This window comes from Elephas maximus, chromosome 1 (genome assembly GCF_024166365.1).
Source record: "Elephas maximus indicus isolate mEleMax1 chromosome 1, mEleMax1 primary haplotype, whole genome shotgun sequence".
Lineage (NCBI taxonomy): Eukaryota > Metazoa > Chordata > Mammalia > Proboscidea > Elephantidae > Elephas > Elephas maximus.
In genome coordinates this window covers 224,318,266-224,335,610 of record NC_064819.1, presented here as the reverse complement: position 1 = coordinate 224,335,610, position 17,345 = coordinate 224,318,266, and the positions used below count along the sequence as shown (strand labels likewise).

The window sequence follows — 17,345 nt, the reverse complement described above, 5'->3', positions numbered from 1 at the left end:
AACTCTTCAGGGAAGTCGAGAGATTCTCCCTCGCTGCTGCAGACCATAAAAAAGAATATTGTCAATGTTATACCTCCTAAGTGAGAAAGCTTCTCAAGAAAAAATTATGACTACTCGAAAGATTAGATAAGAACCTTAGGGGGCAGTGAGTTTATGTTAATCGAGGAGGAACAACTCAGAATATGAGGGTGAGAATGGTTGCACAACTGGAAGAATGTAAGCAATGTCACTGAATTATAAATGTAGAAGCTGCTGAATTGGCGTTACATTTTGCTGTGTATATTGTCAACAACCACAACAAAATAAATAATTTTTTTTTTTAAAGAAATGAGGGTAGTTGAGGTCTCTAGAGCTACCTCTTATGCCTCTATTCCACATGCTTTTTGTGTACAAAAAAAAAGAAACAAGTATGTGTGACTGCGTTTTTCTCCTTGCTCTGCGAGGTGCACTTGGGACAAAACAAAGATCTCTGAGGCTAGTGAATATTATATATGAACATATGTAATCTTAGTGTTTACAATAACTCCTACAGAATTGTAATCTGGTGGGCAAAGACAGTCATCTTGTCTGATCTTCTCACCCACACAGAGTTATCCTTAAAGTTCATTGTAAAAACAAAATCGATCAGAAAATAAGAGATAGAGCCCCACTTCCTAGGTGCTCTGCTCCAATATATACCCAGCAGAGAAAGATGTAAGTTTTATAGCATCTAAAAATACAGATGGTTTCATTTGGTAAAATAAGGGTATTGTACGTGCACATGGAGGGAAAAGCAGATTTCAAAGTTTCCACGTGTTACTAAATTGTGGGTTGGCTGCATCTTTCTTTCTTCCTTCCTATCTTTCTTTCTCTTTAAATCAGCCATTTTGATAAAATCTGTCCCAAGATCCTATCTGGATGTCTCCACAGCCATTATTGTCATCCTGGGCCCATTAAACATCCATTGCCGTTGAGGCAACTCTGACTCATAGCGACCCCATAGGACTAGGTAGATCCACCCCTAGGCTTTCCAAGGAGCAGCTGGTGGATTTGAACTGCCGATCTTTTAGATAGCAGCCGAGCTCTTAACCACTGTGTCACCAGGGTTCCATCAGCCCAGGTGTTACAGTAGAATCAACTATAAAACAATGGCAAAGTTGAAGGCCCAACCCAGAGATACTGATTTCCCTAAGACTGGATTTGGGTAAAGCCTGTACGTCAGTATTTTTAAAATTCTCCAGGGTAGCCTAATGTAAGCCAAGGTTGAGAACTACTGCTTCACATAACATATAGGCATGTGCAAACCACAGAGTAGGACGGTAAGTCTCTACGCAGAGTTTGTGTTTTGAAAGCCATGCACAATTTGTCATTTTAGCAAGTTCTCTTTTTCTTTACCTCCTCTTCCCATTCAGAATTGAATTCAGGTATTTCTTTACAGCCATTTGTTTTCTAAGGCGGGTATAGTTGTCAGTGAAGACTGCATCAGAGTGACGTTTGATTGGTGAATTGTCTTCTGAGAGGTTATTGCTAAGGAATGTGATGAAAGGAAATCAAAGAATTTTAACAAGGAATGGTAAATGCTCCAATGTTCCAATGTTTTTAGGAGTTATATAAAAAGGAATTCCAACCCAATTCATTTTTGATCATAAAAAAGCTAAAAGAAAAATACACTGAGCCTAAAAAGGCTAGGGGAACTAGGAATAATCAGACATGGTTCTGCATTTACTGGAACTGCCTTAAGTCATATCCTGTACTGACTGAGCAAATAATATATCCAAAAAAAAAAAAAAAAATGGTGGGGGGGGTGGTGGAGATGGGATACTTGAAGTGGTGGTCTACCATATGGAGTAAAATTCTTTTAAAAATAAAGACTTCTTTAGAAGCTATGCCTCTCTGAGCAATGCCACCTAATTATTCAGCTATCGACCATTTAAAGAAAGAACCAGCCCCACGCTTGCTTCGATCAGGAAGTAAAAAACAAGTCCTATAGCTGACCTTAAAATTTTGCTCCAGTTTTTACTGTGTCTTATTTATTTTTTAATGTGTCTAGTTCAATTTGATGTCAGATTTGGAAATGATTGTTATTTAAGAAAAATAAGTGTGCCTGGAGGCAGTGTGATATTGCTAGAAAGCTTTGTTTTTTTAATCCATGGGCCTGGTATATTTTATTCAGGAATATAAATTATTTTTATTTAACTAAATCAAACATTATCAAAAGGCTATCAATTTTGAACAATAAATTGCTTACAGTGAAAATAACAATTTGCTTATTAAGTAATAATAATGCTTTTGATAAAAATGATAAATTCTCTTTACCTAACTCGTTTTCCAATAAGGGATTCAAGGTATTTTTTGGCAGAAAGCTGACCCAAGAATCTACTATAGTCACTGGTGAAAACTCCATCAGCGTGTCTGGCATTTCTAAAATAAGGAAGAAAGAATAGCTATTATTTTGTAAATGATTTTCTAAAATATAATTTTGGCTCATTAAATAACAAAGGAAGTTATTATGAAAGCTTCCTCTAAAGTGCAAAAGGAGACTTCCTAACAACCTAACAAAAATATTTTCTAGTCATTCGTCTCAAGATATATTCTATATTTCCAACCTAAGAATTCGAACAATTAAAAAAAAAAAAAAGAGCTTTTTAGGAAGTATATCTAAATATTGAATATACTCCTTAGTAGAATCCTTAAAACTAATTCCTCTTTAAGAAATGTTGGTGTGAAAAATACATTTAAACTAGTTTCTGATTATTTATTTATGGTGCTTCATTTCTACTATCTTGAATAAAAATACATGCAAGAGGAAAATATCCTGACTTTTTGTTATTTCTTCTGCCAAAATATTTGGAAGCAAAATTCTCTTAAGATAGAGAGGATCTTAGGGACCATTGTCCAACCTTTTATCCAAACAAGGAGCCTTTTATACAGCTACACTGTTTTTGAATGCTGCCCTGACAAATTGTTCCAGGAATGAAAAGCTCTATTAGACACCATTTCTCTACACTGAGACGAAACTCTTGCGTTAGAACCTACTCCATCATAGAATCCTAACTACTGTGATGTAACCAGGGTTAGAACAATCTCTGTTGTTGAAATTCTGTGCAACAGAATGTAAGTGAATGGTTTGTTCAGCCTGGTTTGTTACAACCTTTCTACATAAAAATCATGCGTTACTAAATTGTGGGTTGACTGCATCTTTCTTTCTTCCTTCCTATCTTTCTCTTCAATAAATCAGGCTGAATGAAGCCAAGACTCATGGAAGCCTATAGCATTGTGCTAAGGAAATAGCTTCAGATTGAGACAAAACTAAAACATTTATATTTCTAAAATAAAACTCAATGAACTCACCTGGATACATCATAGTAGGGTGTTTCATTTTCGGCCAATGCATTTTGCAAGATGTCAGTGTCCACCTTTAATGAAACTTGATCAGGTTCATTTGCCCCTTCAAATGGTATTCTGTCACCCAACCTATTAGGGAAAAATAGGGTGGAAGTATAATACATCCCTTTCTTATAAGTGCTACTGGTTTTATAACAATTTGAAATAAAAAACTAAAACTCTTGGGAAGTATCTCATTCACAATATTTGGATAGCATAATTGAACTTAATGGCCTCTGTAGTTTATGAGGAAACCCTGGTGGTGCAGTGGTTAAGTGTGATGGCTGCTAACCAAAAGGTTGGCTGTTTGAATCTACCAGGTCCTCCTTGGAAACTCTATGGGGCAGTTCTACTCTGTCCTATAGGGTCACTATGAGTGGTTTATTAGAATATAAATAGTGAAATTTTTGATTATCCCATAACATAGATGTCTGACAACCTGCACTAGCTTGATGTACCAAATGTAAGAGCTACTTTGTTCAATCCTATCTAAGTGCTAACTAAAGTATACTTCCTTGATAACATCTTCACTTTGGAAAGTCAAAAGATTTTACAAGTAGAAAATTTTTATACAGATTAGGAACTTGGAATTCTGTTTCATATTCAGTATTAAAAATTGGAGCAGTTTGCACATATGTTGATGTTTAGTGTCATTTGTTTCAAACATCAAGAGCTCAGTATGAACTGCTTTCTTTCTCTAGGTTCCTCAACTTTGCTTTAGAGCTTTGTCTTGGCCAGCTACATTTTTCTTTATTGATTGAATCAAAAGAATTCATCCATCTCTGTATAGTTACTCAAACCCAGTACATTTTGTGACCTTTTGGTTTCTAGTCTTACGTATTAACAAAATCTTAATAAAGGATGTATGACGCTATACTAAAAAATGAAGAATAGTCACATCTATATATGGAACATAAGTATATTTGTGGATGCCTGCACATTTGAACACCAGCACACTATTAGAATTGTATGTATTTGCATCATTAGGATAAACTTCCAAAGAGTGTGTCTCCTGCTCACTTGTGTGTCTTTTGGTGATGTACTAGTTGGTGGTCAGTAACAAGGAGTCCTAGCAGTCAATGCAAATTTCAGCATTATTGTGATTGTTCATCTCTTGTGATACAGCCATTCAGATAAACCATTCTATTTACTTATCAGAGTAATACAGCAAGTAGTTTTAAGCCAGTTTCACAGAGAACACTAATAGCCAAGAAATTACTCAGTCAAATGAGCATAAGTCTACCTTGAGCAGAGAATCAGGAATGGGCAAATTAGAAAAGATTATTTTTATCTTTGATACAGTGGTACCTGTAAGCTGGAAGGAAAAATCAAGCTAATGTAGTTTTCAGTTACTGCTTGCTTCTTTAGCTTAGAAGTATTTTATTTCAGATAAAGTTTTAAATATGAGTTATGTTATGCTTTATGAATTTGAAATATGCAATACTTATAAAATCCCTAGTCAGTGAAACTTGGGATTTATGGTTAAAGCCAAATAATCATAATTTACTTACTGGGGAAGGTTATCTCAGTAAATCAATCATCCCACAATTTCTAATATTGGCAAATTGATTCTGCCTGTAGATTTCTGTCAAACATGATTTTATACAAGTTTCACTAATTGCATATTAATGTCATGATTATTTAAAATAAAATATTTCTGTTCTACTGAGTAATCTTGAAATGAAACTATAATGAGATTATCAAGTAAACATCTCATTTCAAAAACTGAACTGAACTGATACAGCAATGCATAAAAGCTTATTACTTATCTAAAACTGGTTTTGGACAAAAAGAAAGTCAAATTCACCTTCTACCTTATTTGGAAATGTGACCTGCCTTACCCATAGACTAAGCCCAGGCCCTGTCTCCAATGCCCTGGGTGTGAGTTCCAGGACTTGGAGTCACCCCATTGACCTGATGTTGAAAAGCACTTGCTCAAGAGATGTAAATAGACGACACCTGATTTAAAAACTTGAGTCGTCAAAAATGACATACAGGAGATTCCCATTTAGATGAAGAAGGAATGTCCAACTGTCTGAATTGAAGCAGAACTCACCTCAGAGAAGGGGGTGCTTTGAAAAGAGGCCATGCCAGTGCGTGCGAGAAGAAGACACTGCAAAGTGTCAGAAGCAGGAGGAGCTGGGACTTACTTCTGATTTCCATCTCTGGGCCTTTAAAAGGAGAAAGTCACATCAGCTTTCCAGTCACAGTGCCCCTGCTGCCATTTGGCAAGGTAATTCGGAATGTCTGAATTCTCAAGTCCTTTGGTGAGTTTGAAGAAAGTAATTTTCATCTCACAGAAAGAGCTAAACTGCAATATGGTTACTATTTAAACCAAGATTTCTTTCCGTGACAGATGCTTCAATAAAAATTAGGGTAATTTTTATTATGAGTTGGAACTGACTTGACAGCAATGGGTTTTTGTTTTTTATCTCTCACCTGGCACATGGTTGGCCCAAGCATATATTGAATGCCATATTATATATTTTCACATTGGTAGAAATTACCCTGAGGACAATTATAACAGAGTTGGAACATCCAGGTTTAGTATTTTTCTGACTAGGAAAACAGCTGCAAGAAACGGTTTCTCCTATTTTTATGCTTTTTGTATATGATTAATATGAATCTGTGATATCAACTATTTGATTATTCTACTCTGGTAAATTCTAAATATGAATATATATATATATATCAGTACAAAAATACTTTGTATATACATTCTTTTTTCTTCTAATTACAGATATTACTAGGAATTTATTTCCTGCCTGAGTTTGAATAGTAAAAATTAATGCAAAAAATTATCATTGAGCCACATAATTATAATTGAAATAAGGTTTGCCATAAAATTTTTAAAAATCTTAAAAATGAAGCTTGTATTTTTTACATCTAACCCATTTTATTTCTAAATAGTTTCTAAAAAGAAACTCAGGAGTTCAAGGGCTGTTTCTCTGGCTGTCTGTAAAGACCACAACATTTAAACTTTAAAAAGAGGCAAAGAAATGCTTCAGAGGTTCACTTAATCAGCCAAGACAGGAAATAAAAAGCACAGCACTTAAAAAAATAGGTGGAAAACGTCAAAAACACATGTACCCAAAGAATCCTTCAGTCAAAAATTTATATGCAACCAAATAAAAGCTGGTTGAATGTATTAAAAAAAAAAACAATATTTAGTGAAAGAACAGGCAGGGTAAACCATCTTCTAACCAAAAGAATTCTGAAGATCTAGTCAGATGAGAGAAGTTGAGACATTTTTATTCTTACCAGCTGACTTGAGAAACTTACCTTTCTGCTGTTGCTAAGGAGGAACATTATAGAATTCTTTTCGAGAGAAAAACTCAATATAGTCTGAGAAAAGTTTCAGAGGCAGGAAAAGAAAGGAAGGAAGGGACGGAGTGAGGAGGAAGGAAGGAACAAAGTAACAAAGGAAGAAAAGAAAGAAGGAAGGCCAGGAGGAAGAAAGGGAGTTTTCACTTACCTTGCCGAGTAAAGTTCCTCGGGAGCTTTCAGTTCTCAAGGACAGTATCGGAGCTGTCTTAGGTGCTGAAGTCCTGTGAAGCCGGGAAAGGCTCTAGCAATTCTCTTCCCTTAGTGCTAAACCAGACCTTGCACTGACTAAGGGATGGCATATAAATTGCCAGCTCTGCTCTTCACTCTACCCTGACCAGCATCTCAAAGCCCATCATTTTATAGGGCTCATGCTTAGGGCTGAGCAATCACAAAGCTCTCTGAAAGACGTCATAGTAGCGCTCCCATGGGATGAGTAGGACTTGAAGTTATTTAATTGTCATTACATCTGATCTATATAAATTTATAGTGAGTAACTTCAAGATGGGAGATACAAAGAGGAAATTTACTTTTCTTTAAACAAAATTTATTTTGCTTTAAACAGCTTAATGTGGAATGCTTTGATCTTTAATTTAGTACTAAAGAAATAAAAGAGTGATTATAGTGTTGTAGCCAGGGCCACTGGGGTTCCTTCAGAAAATAAGGATTTCATGCGTAAGAACAAATGCAGAAAGCAACAAACATTTATGTTCATATGTTTACAAATGTATAATTCTCCTTTATTACGTAGCATTAATTCTCCAACTGCTTTCACATTTTTATAGTATTCATGTAGATTCTGATATAAGCTTTCTTGAGATCTATCCTAATTTTAAAAGCACCTAGAAATAATTTTCAATCTTTCTATTAATATTTTTCCTTTATGGTGAAACTAACCCTTGGGTGAAACTTTCAGAAGGGCTCTAAGATAGTATACTATGCATGCTGGTGTTTAAAGCATTAACAGCACTGCTATTTCACATTTGTGTAAAATGTTATAATGCCCAGTGGACTTTCACATACACTGTCTCAACGTGATCCAAAGAATAAGTTGTTATCAGACTGTATTCCTTGAGATTCATTTTTTTCTTCCCTTTTGAAAGTTATCCTAGTCATTTTTATAAGTCCGTGCATTATGTAGGATAATTTTGTCTTTCTCTCTCCTTCCCACACCAATTCCAGTTGTTTTTTTGTGTGTTTGTTTGTTTTGTTTCTTAACATTTCCAACTCAATCACTTTTCAAATAATAAGTTGGAAAGCATTTTTAAAGAATTTTGAAAAACACTTAATTTCTATGTGTGGGGTTGTCAACTCAAAGTAGCCTAGCATAGATTCAATCAGAGTATAAGGTCAAAATGTAGCTATATAAACAGTTTCATTAACAAAATGAAATACCTTCTTCCCTTCCATTTTTAAAAAAGTTTTTTAACTTAAAAAAAAATTTCCAGTGTATTTATTCTTTTACATTCTTGTTGGAAAGTTCCTCAAGAGAGGAATGAGCTAAAGCCTTCTTTCTTCTACTTTAAGCTTTTAGTTGCTACTTTAAGCTTTTAGTTTCTATTTGCTTTGTTCAAAGTCAGGCTGATCCAGTAAAAGAATATCTTGCTATTCTTAATCATATTTTCTAATCCAGTTACAAGAAAAAATTAAATGAATTAAATTTCAAAATGTCTGGAAATTTTTTTTTTCCAGTTGACAGCTCTGATTTAAACCAGAGTTCCTGTGGCTTAATTCCAGGATATCTTTTTTTGCCTGATTATTACAAACTGGACGTTGCAATGTTTGTCATGTGGAATTTTTTTTTTTTTTGTCTCCTTAGTTCTTCGTCACCCAATTCTCAGTGAAGCAATTTTATTTAAGAACAGCAAAAGCAAAGTAAGATGATAGAGAATCACAAAACAATGCCGAATAACAGAAAAAAAGACATTAAAGTTGATTATTATAGAGCCTAAGGAACTACTTTAGCTGTCACAAAGAGTAAAATACAGTAGATGTTTTCCAATGGTAAAGGAATTTTCTCCCATTATAATAATAAAATACAAAAGCAAAAAGAAATAATTCAATTTTATTACCTCTGAATAAAAAAAAGTACTAAGTTAAAGAACTGCATTTTTTTTCCTATGAAAGTAAACTAGAAAGCAAAATGAATTTCAAAATGGGATCATAGCACCACCTGCAGGTTCAAAGCCTTAATTCACAGATTTAAAAAATTATTTTTTTCTTTTTTTTTCAACCAATAACCCTGTACTAGCTAGCATACAGATATTTCAGAAAAAATAAACATAAGAAAAAAATATATCATGGTTGAATTTATCCCAAATATTTTGTTGCTATGAAACTCTGTAAACACAAAAGTACAAGCATTACTTTACTGCTGAAATCTGTTTTTTCCTTATTTTGACAAGTCTTTCCATAAATATACAGCACAGATGAAAATGGAGATACAAAAATCATAACCTCCCCACATCTTTAGCAAAACTTATTTCTTACATTAAGGATTGTAAGTAAAGCGATGTTTGTAATAAGGGAAATTATCACTAGCTTATACAGCTAGTACCATCTTTCAGTTCTGAGCAGCTGAGATCCTTCTTTAACAAAAAGGAAACTGATGACCAGAGAGGTTAAATAGATTTTGTGAGGTGAACCAGGTGGTTAATGAAAAAAATGGAATTAGAAGCCGGTTTTATGAGCCTGATTTAGCATTCTTTCCATTAAGGCCTGGTAATTTTCTGTCATTGCTATTGCTATCACAACTATTGATGCTAACAGGCCTGATAAGAAAAATGAAAGCTGATAAAAAATAGTGGCATCCTTGACTCTCTTTTTTCACTAAGAGAACCAATGGCAGAGAAAGAAAACTGGTATCCTAACCTACTACATTCTGAAAAAAAAAAAATTTTTTTTTTTTTTTTTTTTTATTGTAGACGCAGATAAATCAGAGGGAAGGGGTTTTTCAAATTCAGGAGATAGGCAAAAACTCCGGTTCACTCCTTCTTCCTTAATGCAAAGAGCTAATGTTGCTGTTAGTTGCCATGAAGCTGGCTCCTTCTCATGGCGGCCTTATGTGTAACAGAACAAAACATTGCCCCATCCTGAGTCATCTTCGTGATCGTTAGTATGTTTGAGACCATTGTTTCAGCTATTTTGCCAGTCATCTTATTAATGGTTTCCCTGGTGTTCTGTTAACCCTCTACTTTAACAAACATTATTTCCTGATGACATATCCAAAGTAAGCAAGACAAAATCTCACCATCCTCGCTTGTAAGGACCATTCTGATGGCATTTCTTCTAGGACTGATTTGCTCCTTCTTCTAGATACCTATAGTATATTCAAGTTTCTTTGCCAACACAATTCAAATGCATCAATTCTTCTTCTCTCTTCCTTTTTCGTTATCCAGCTTTCATACGTGCAAGAGGACACTGAATAGACCACGGCTTGGGTCAGGCGCACTTTTGTCATCAAAGTGACATTTTTGTTTTTTAACACTTTATAAAGGTCTTTTGCAGCAGATTTGTCCAATGCTATATGTTTGATTTCTTGACTGCTGCTTTCATGGGCATTGATTGTTTATCCAAATAGAATGAAATCCTGACAATTTCAATTTCTTCACCATTTTCATGATGTAGTTTATTGGTCCAGTTGTTAGAATTTTTCTTTTCTTTAAATCAGGTGTAATCCATACTAAAGATTGTAGTCTTTGACTTCAACAATAAGTGCTTCAAGTCATCTTCACTTTCAGCAAGCAAGGTTTTTTTATCTGCATACCATAGTCTTCCTCCAATCCTAGTGGTGATTTCTTCTTCCTATATCCAGCTTCTCAAATTATTTGCTCAGCATACAGTAAAATGAAAGGATACAATCATGCTGCACATTTTTTTGAGTTTTAAACTACACAGTACCCCCTAGTTCTATTCAAACAACTACCTCTTGATCTATGTACAGTTTCCTCATGGGCACAATTAAATATTCTGGAATTCCCATTCTTTGTAACATTCAAAATTTGTTACGATCCACGCAGTCTAATGCCCTTGCGTATTTGATAAAACATAGATAAATATCTTTCTGGTATTTATTATCTGCTTTTAGCCAAGATGCATCTGACACCAGCAATGACATCCCTCATTCCATGTCCTCTTCTGAATTAGGCATCAACTTCTGGCAGTACCCTGCCAATGTACAGCTGCCCCTGTTTTTGAATTATCGTCAGCAAAATTTTGCTAGCATTGGGACATTAATTATATTGTTTGATAATTTTCACATTCCATTTGATCACCTTTGTTTGGAATGGGAACAAATATGGATCTCCTCCAGTTGGTTGGCCAGGTAGCTGTCTTCCAAATTTCTTCATATAGACAAGTAAGTGCTTCCAAGTTTTCACCCATTTGTTGAAGCATCTCAGTTGGTATTTAGTCAGTTCCTAGAGCTTTGATTTTTACCAATTCCTTCAGTACAGCTTGGACTCCTCCTTTCAGCATTTGCAGTTCTTGATCATATGCTACCTCCTGAAGTGGTTGACGTTGACCAATTCTTTTTGGTACAGTGTCTGTGTATGGGCCTTTCATTTTCTTTTGATTTGTACTACTTCATTCCATTTTTTGTACATAGAACCCTTCAATATTGCAATTCGAGGCTTGAATTTTCTCTTCAGTTGTTAGAGGCTGAGAAATGCCCAGCATGTTCTTCCCGTTTGGATTCCTAACTCCAGATCTTTACACATGCGATTATAATATTTTACTTTGTCTTTTTAAGTTGCCTTTTGAAATTTTCTGTTCATCTCTTTTAATTCAACTTTTTCCCACTTCCTTTAGCTACTCTGTGCTTAAGAACAAGCTTCAGAGTCTCTTCTGGCACCCATTTTGGTCTTTTTCTTTTGTCCTGTCTGTTTAATGACCTTTCGCTCTCTTCACATATGATGTCCTTAATGTCATTCCACAACTCTCCTGATCTTCAGTCATTAGTGTTCAGTGCATCAAATCTATTCTTGAGATGGTCTCTAAATTCAGGCAGGATGCATTCAAGGTTGTACTTTGGCTCTCGTGGACTTTTTATTTTCTTCTGAAATTGCTTACAAGCAATTGATAGTCTGTTCCACAGTCAGTGCCTGGCTTTGTCTTGATTGATAATATTGAGCATCTCCATGGTCTCTTTCCACAGCTGTAGTGGTATTTGAAATACAGTGGCATAGATTCCGGCATCATAGCAGCACACACGCCACCACAGTACAACAAACTGACAGATGGTGGTATGTCTTATTTGGGTTGTATTTATCATATAATTGTCTGAAAGTAGATTTTGGTGGGAAGGCTATTGAGAAATCACAAAAGCACAGAATTCTGGGTCTGGAAATTAAATATTTAAAAACAATTTTATCTACTTCATAACGTCACCTTGCAATGTGATATATGTGCCCTCCCCTACTATATATACATTCCACGTAACCAACCTTCAACTCTTTGGTCCCCTACACTGAGGGTGCAGGAGACACGTGGTCAACAAAGAGGGGTAGAGTTTGCCAGTGGAGAAAATATAAAACAAGGATGTCTAATTCCTAGCTTTCAATTTTAAGAAATCTGCAGTCTAGGTGTTAGATTGAAAGATTTGATAAGAATATAGTTGACTGAGTTCCCATGGACCCTGTATCACTGCGTTTGTCTTCTCCACACCACAGAAGAGTCTTTGAGATGGGGAAGAAAAGAATCTATTAGAACTAGAGAACGCATCCAACCCTCTGCTCATAGTTGGTGGGGGTTTATGGTAGGGCTAAAGGGATCAATGATGCGATTCTGCCCTATTAACCTTGGAGGACGACATGAGAGGCTAATTTGGCTACATTTCATAACTGTTTTCCCTGAGACACAGCAGACTGTGCGGGAACACTTTCAGCAACAGTACAGGAGGAAGCAGGAAAAGCTGTATGACAGATTAGGTAGATCAGAAAAAGTGCCACACGCCCTGCATGGAAGACTCCAAGAGCCTTTCAGTGAAACAAGGGTTGGTGAGGGCCTATGACTGGCCAGTGTGCAATGATATATGGGGACCATTTAACTGCATATTTTGGTCAATTGCAAGATGGCACAGAAGCATCTGCCAAGGACCCAGATACTACATCCCTGAATCCCTCTCAACAACTTGGAGCTATTCTGAACAAAAGAAGGAGAGAACAAATCCTGAATCAATGGGATATTAAATATAAAAATTTTTGAGTTTACCCAGAAATGACTGAGATTACATTGTCTGTGGAAAAGAGGATCAAAATAGAAGTTGAGTTAGAGAAAATATTTTTAAATAATTTTTTATGTTTGTTTCTTACTATGAGGCCTATAAAAATTTGTATTTGTTATTCATTTATGAATGATCTTGAGCTTTGTATGATCATGCTTTGCCTAGAAGGAGCTTGCTCTGGATCCTGTATCCTACTTAGTAGCAAACCTGGTTTAAAAGAGACCCTGAATCAGAAGGCCAGTACCTTTGAGATCTGTCCTAGAATCATGAAGCTGCCTTTGGTACTGGCTGCAACATGTCTTTATCCATCCCATTTTGTCCTTCCCTCATCCTAGCAGGAAGCATCGAAAGAAGTTGGAAGGAGTACACAGAGTCACTGTACCAAAAAGAATTGGTTGATATTCAGTCATTTCAGGAGGTAGCACTTGATCAGGAACCAATGGTACTAGGAAGAAGTCCAAGCTGCACTCAAGCCATCGGCAAAAAACAAGACTCCAGGAATTGATGGAATATCAACTGAGATCTTTCAACAAATGGATGCAGCCCTGGAAGTACTCACTTGCCTATGTCAAGAAATTTGGAAGACAGCCACCTGGTCAACCAACTGGAAGAAATCCATATTCATGCCTATTCCAAAGAAAGATGATCCAACTGAACACAGAAACTGTAGAACAATGTCATTAATATCACATGCAAATAAAATTTTGCTGAAGATCATTCAAAAGATTTTGCAGCAGTACATTGATGGAACTGCAAGAAATTCAACCCACATTCAGAAGAGAACGTGAACAAGAGATATCATTGCTGCTGCCAGATGGATCTTGGCTGAAAGCAGAGAATACCAGAAAGATGTTTACCTACATCTTATTCATTATGCAAGGTAGTCAACTTTGTGGATCATAACAAATTATGGATAACATTGTAAAGAATGGGAATTCCAGGACACTTAACTGTGCTCATGAGGAACCTGGACATAGATCAAGAGGCAGTCTTTTGAACAGAACAAAGGGGTACTGTATGGTTTAATGTCAGGAAAGGTGTGTGTCAGGGCTGTATCATTTCACCATATTTATTCAATCTGTATGCTGAGCAAATAATCTAAGAAGCTGGACTATATGAAGAGGAAAAGGCATTAGAATCGGAGGAGGACTCACTAGCAACCTGCATTATGAAGATGATACAACCTTGCTTGGTGAAAGTGAAGAGGACTTGAAGCACTTACTGATGAACATCAAAGACTACAGCCTTCAGTGTGGATTACACCTCAACATAAAGAAAACAAAAATCCTCCCAACTGGACCAATAAGCAACATCATGACAATCGGAGGAAAGATTGAGGTTGACAAGGATTTCATTTTACTTGAATCCACAATCAATACCCATGGAAGCAGCAGTCAAGAAATCAAACAACATATTGCATTGGGAATATCTACTGCAAAAAAATCTCTTTAAAGTGTTAAAAAGCACCGATGTCACTTTAAACACTAAGATACACCTGACCCAGGCCATGGTGCTTTCAATCACCTCATATGCATGCATGCGAAAGCTGAGCAATGAATAAGGAAGACCGAAGAATAGACGCCTTTGAATTATGGTGCTGGGAAGAATATTGAATACACAATAGACTGACAAAAGAATGAACAATTTTGCCTTGGAAGAAGTATAGTCAGAATGCTCCTTAGAAGCAAGGATGGTGAGACTTCAGCTCATATATTTTGGACATGTTACTAGGAAGGAGCAGCCCCTGAAGAAAGACATCATGCTTGGTAAAGTAGACGGTCAGTGAAAAAGAGGAAGGTTCTCAATGACATGGATTGACACAGTAGCTGCAACAACGGTCTCAAGCGTAACAATAATCATGAGGATGGTGCAGGACTGGGCAGTGTTCCATTCTGTTGCATGTGGCACCATGTGACTCAGAACCAACTTGATGTCACCTAACGACAACAACAATGTCCTAGTTGGTCTCCAGCTTCGATGCCCAGTTCCTCTCCTTAGATTTCTTTAAGCCATTCCTAGGCCCTCAGTTTCTCAGCTTGTTTCTTTTGTTTTGCCTAAGTTCAGTATGACTTCCCAGTGCACCTGACTTGTGCCTTGATCTCAGGGCAGATCTGATGTTACAAGCTGCACAGCCCTGCCCCTTGCTCCCAGCTGCCCAGCTCTGCTAGATACTCTCAGTTAGTTGACCCTCTGGACCGCACTCCACTCTTCTCCACCTAGCTTTCTTTCCTGGAGCTGACCTCTGTGGACTGCTTCATCTATACTCTGTGGTTCTCTGGCTTCTGGTTGGATGTGGCCAAAGCGGGGACACTGGTAGGAAATCAAAGGGACTGAAGTGGAGAGGAAAGAAAGTTCTGTTTATTCATCCCTCCTAGGCTGCCTGCCTTCCCCTAAGACTGAGCTTCTGTAGGTTGTCCCCACTCTTGCAACTGCAATTCCCATGTCTCCTGGGGCTCCAGCAGCAGCTCGTTCATCCCATTTCCCCCTTCACTCCCAGTGGTGCCAACAACTTCCTGCAGAGGCTAATTTATGGGTCATTGACCATTCCACTGGTTTCCCTTGCCTACATCTTTATTAAAGTGTCCTCAACTAACCTTGGGGGAGAGTTATGTGTGTCTCACCAGGACCCCACCTGTTACACTCCCCGTGCCACACATAACCTCTCACTTCTAAGAATAGCCAGAGACATTTAATTGTAGGTTTGAACAGTCTGCTCATCTTTAGGCTTGGAAGGCCTGCTTATCTTTAAAGTTTTAGTATTTTTAATGAGAGTTGGGAGAATAGTCCATGTGGAAGCCTGGAGGAATGTCACACTGGCCCTGAGCAGGTCTGTTGAATTGGTGAACAATCAATTTTTGAAGTTTGCAGCTGAAACACAAATAAATTAAAGTTTGTTCAGTCCCTTGAAGCTACTTAAGTCCCTCCAGGAAAAGAGGCTGAATCTCTTGCTGACTCACATCCAGAGGAAAGGTCAACGTGCTGCCAGAAGCCAAACAGCAAACCTTGATTGAGGTCTTTGCTGGGCATAGCAGAACGGTCCTCGGGAAGGAACCCGAGGCAAACAGACTCTACCTTTTCAGAGTTCCTGGCACCTGGTCCTCAGGAAAGAGAATCTCACTGTCTATGAAGCAGGAGTTGTGGCTATTTGATAAACACTTTTTGTTTGTTTATTTTGTTAATCATCATTCTGATATCCTGTATCTGTAGTCATTTCATTATACTTTCCAGTCCGTGAGACTCATGTTTAATTTCTTACTCATAAAAAGGTAATTCTCAGCTAGAAAGGATTTCAGATAATTTAGCTCAGCCACTTTGTTCTGAGATATTACAGCAAAGCCAATATTCAAATCTATATCCAAAAGAGGCAAGTGACTTCCAATTGAGTAGCAGAGCTAGGATTAGGAGCTTTCTTTTCTCCCTCCAAGTTCGTTGACTTTTTTGGTGACTGTGTGGAGCCAGCCAAATTAGCAACCCCAAGAACAAAGAATATATTGGGAAAACCAAAGTGAAAGGAAAGAGTGAGGCAGAGGGTGTGATTACTTTTCCACAGTACTGCCGGAGTATTTTCAAAAGACTCTCTCTGATCTTATCGCCCACCCCCTTGCTTAAAGTCATTGTATGGTTTCCCATGGCTCTCAAGCTACAGCCAGACTCAAGGAAAGGCTTCCATGTCTGCCTCATGCCGCTTTCATCACTGGCTTCTCACTGGCCTCTACTCCATCCCTCTGTAATGCATTCTCAAACCACGCTGAACAACTTTTAGTTCCTTGAAAGTTCTGCATTCTCTCTGGCCTCTGGTTTTTCACACATACTGTTTTCTTACTCAGGAACACTCATCCCAATCTCTCTGTCTTTTGGGTCTTAGCTTACGGGACACTTTTCCAGAAAGATCTCAACCCATTATCCTGTTAAATCTGGGCTAGGTTCCATGCTTGGGCTCCTATTCAATGCTGTATTTCCCCTAACATAACATTGAGCTTGCTGTATTATCACCCAACCAAAAACCAAACCCCTGCGGTTGAGTCGATTCCAACTCGTAGTGATCTCATAGGGTTTCCTAGGCTGCAAATTTCTACGGAAGCAGACTGCCACATCTTTCTCCCTCAGAGCCACTGATGGTTTTGAACCGCCAACCTTTTTGTCAGCAGTTGATCACTTTAACCACTGCACCACCAGGGCTCCTTGTATTATCACAGCGCAAATTTTTTTTTTTTATTACATTTCCTAACACCACAGGCAACTTCAACCTGTGAAACAAGTATAGTGCCTGACACACAATTGTGCTCGGTAACTATTTTAGATAAAAGAGTAATTAAGATTGATATTTTGTTTATTTCATCTTTATTAGGTTTGTACTCAAGCACTTTTTTGTTGTTGTTACCTTGGTCCAAAGTTCAATACTTCTTTCCTACCCTCATCTCCAACTTAGTAGTAG

The 17,345-nt window shown here is 37.2% G+C and overlaps 1 protein-coding gene across 1 annotated transcript; it reads right to left on the bottom strand.

The window, feature by feature from the left end:
* Window positions 1–1,370: 1,370 nt before the first annotated feature.
* Window positions 1,371–6,913, bottom strand: VIP (vasoactive intestinal peptide). The gene is made up of 5 exons (XM_049874363.1): window positions 6,839–6,913; window positions 5,420–5,534; window positions 3,331–3,453; window positions 2,296–2,400; window positions 1,371–1,506 (listed from the first exon to the last, which is right to left on the bottom strand). Exons 2-5 carry the CDS (start codon window positions 5,524–5,526, stop codon window positions 1,371–1,373), a joined length of 471 nt encoding a protein of 156 aa, XP_049730320.1. The 5' UTR covers window positions 5,527–5,534; window positions 6,839–6,913.
* Window positions 6,914–17,345: the final 10,432 nt, after the last annotated feature.

What these genes read in the sequence shown, in the direction of transcription:
- VIP (XM_049874363.1), bottom strand. Translation starts at nt 5,526, where the DNA reads ATGGAAATCAGAAGTAAGTCCCAGCTCCTCCTGCTTCTGACACTTTGC. An exon ending in CCCTACTATGATGTATCCAG is followed by an intron (nt 2,401 to 3,330) that starts GTGAGTTCATTG and finishes TCCTTATTTTAG; the next exon opens with AAATGCCAGACACGCTGATG. An exon ending in CTTATTGGAAAACGAGTTAG is followed by an intron (nt 1,507 to 2,295) that starts GTAAAGAGAATT and finishes CACATTCCTTAG; the next exon opens with CAATAACCTCTCAGAAGACA.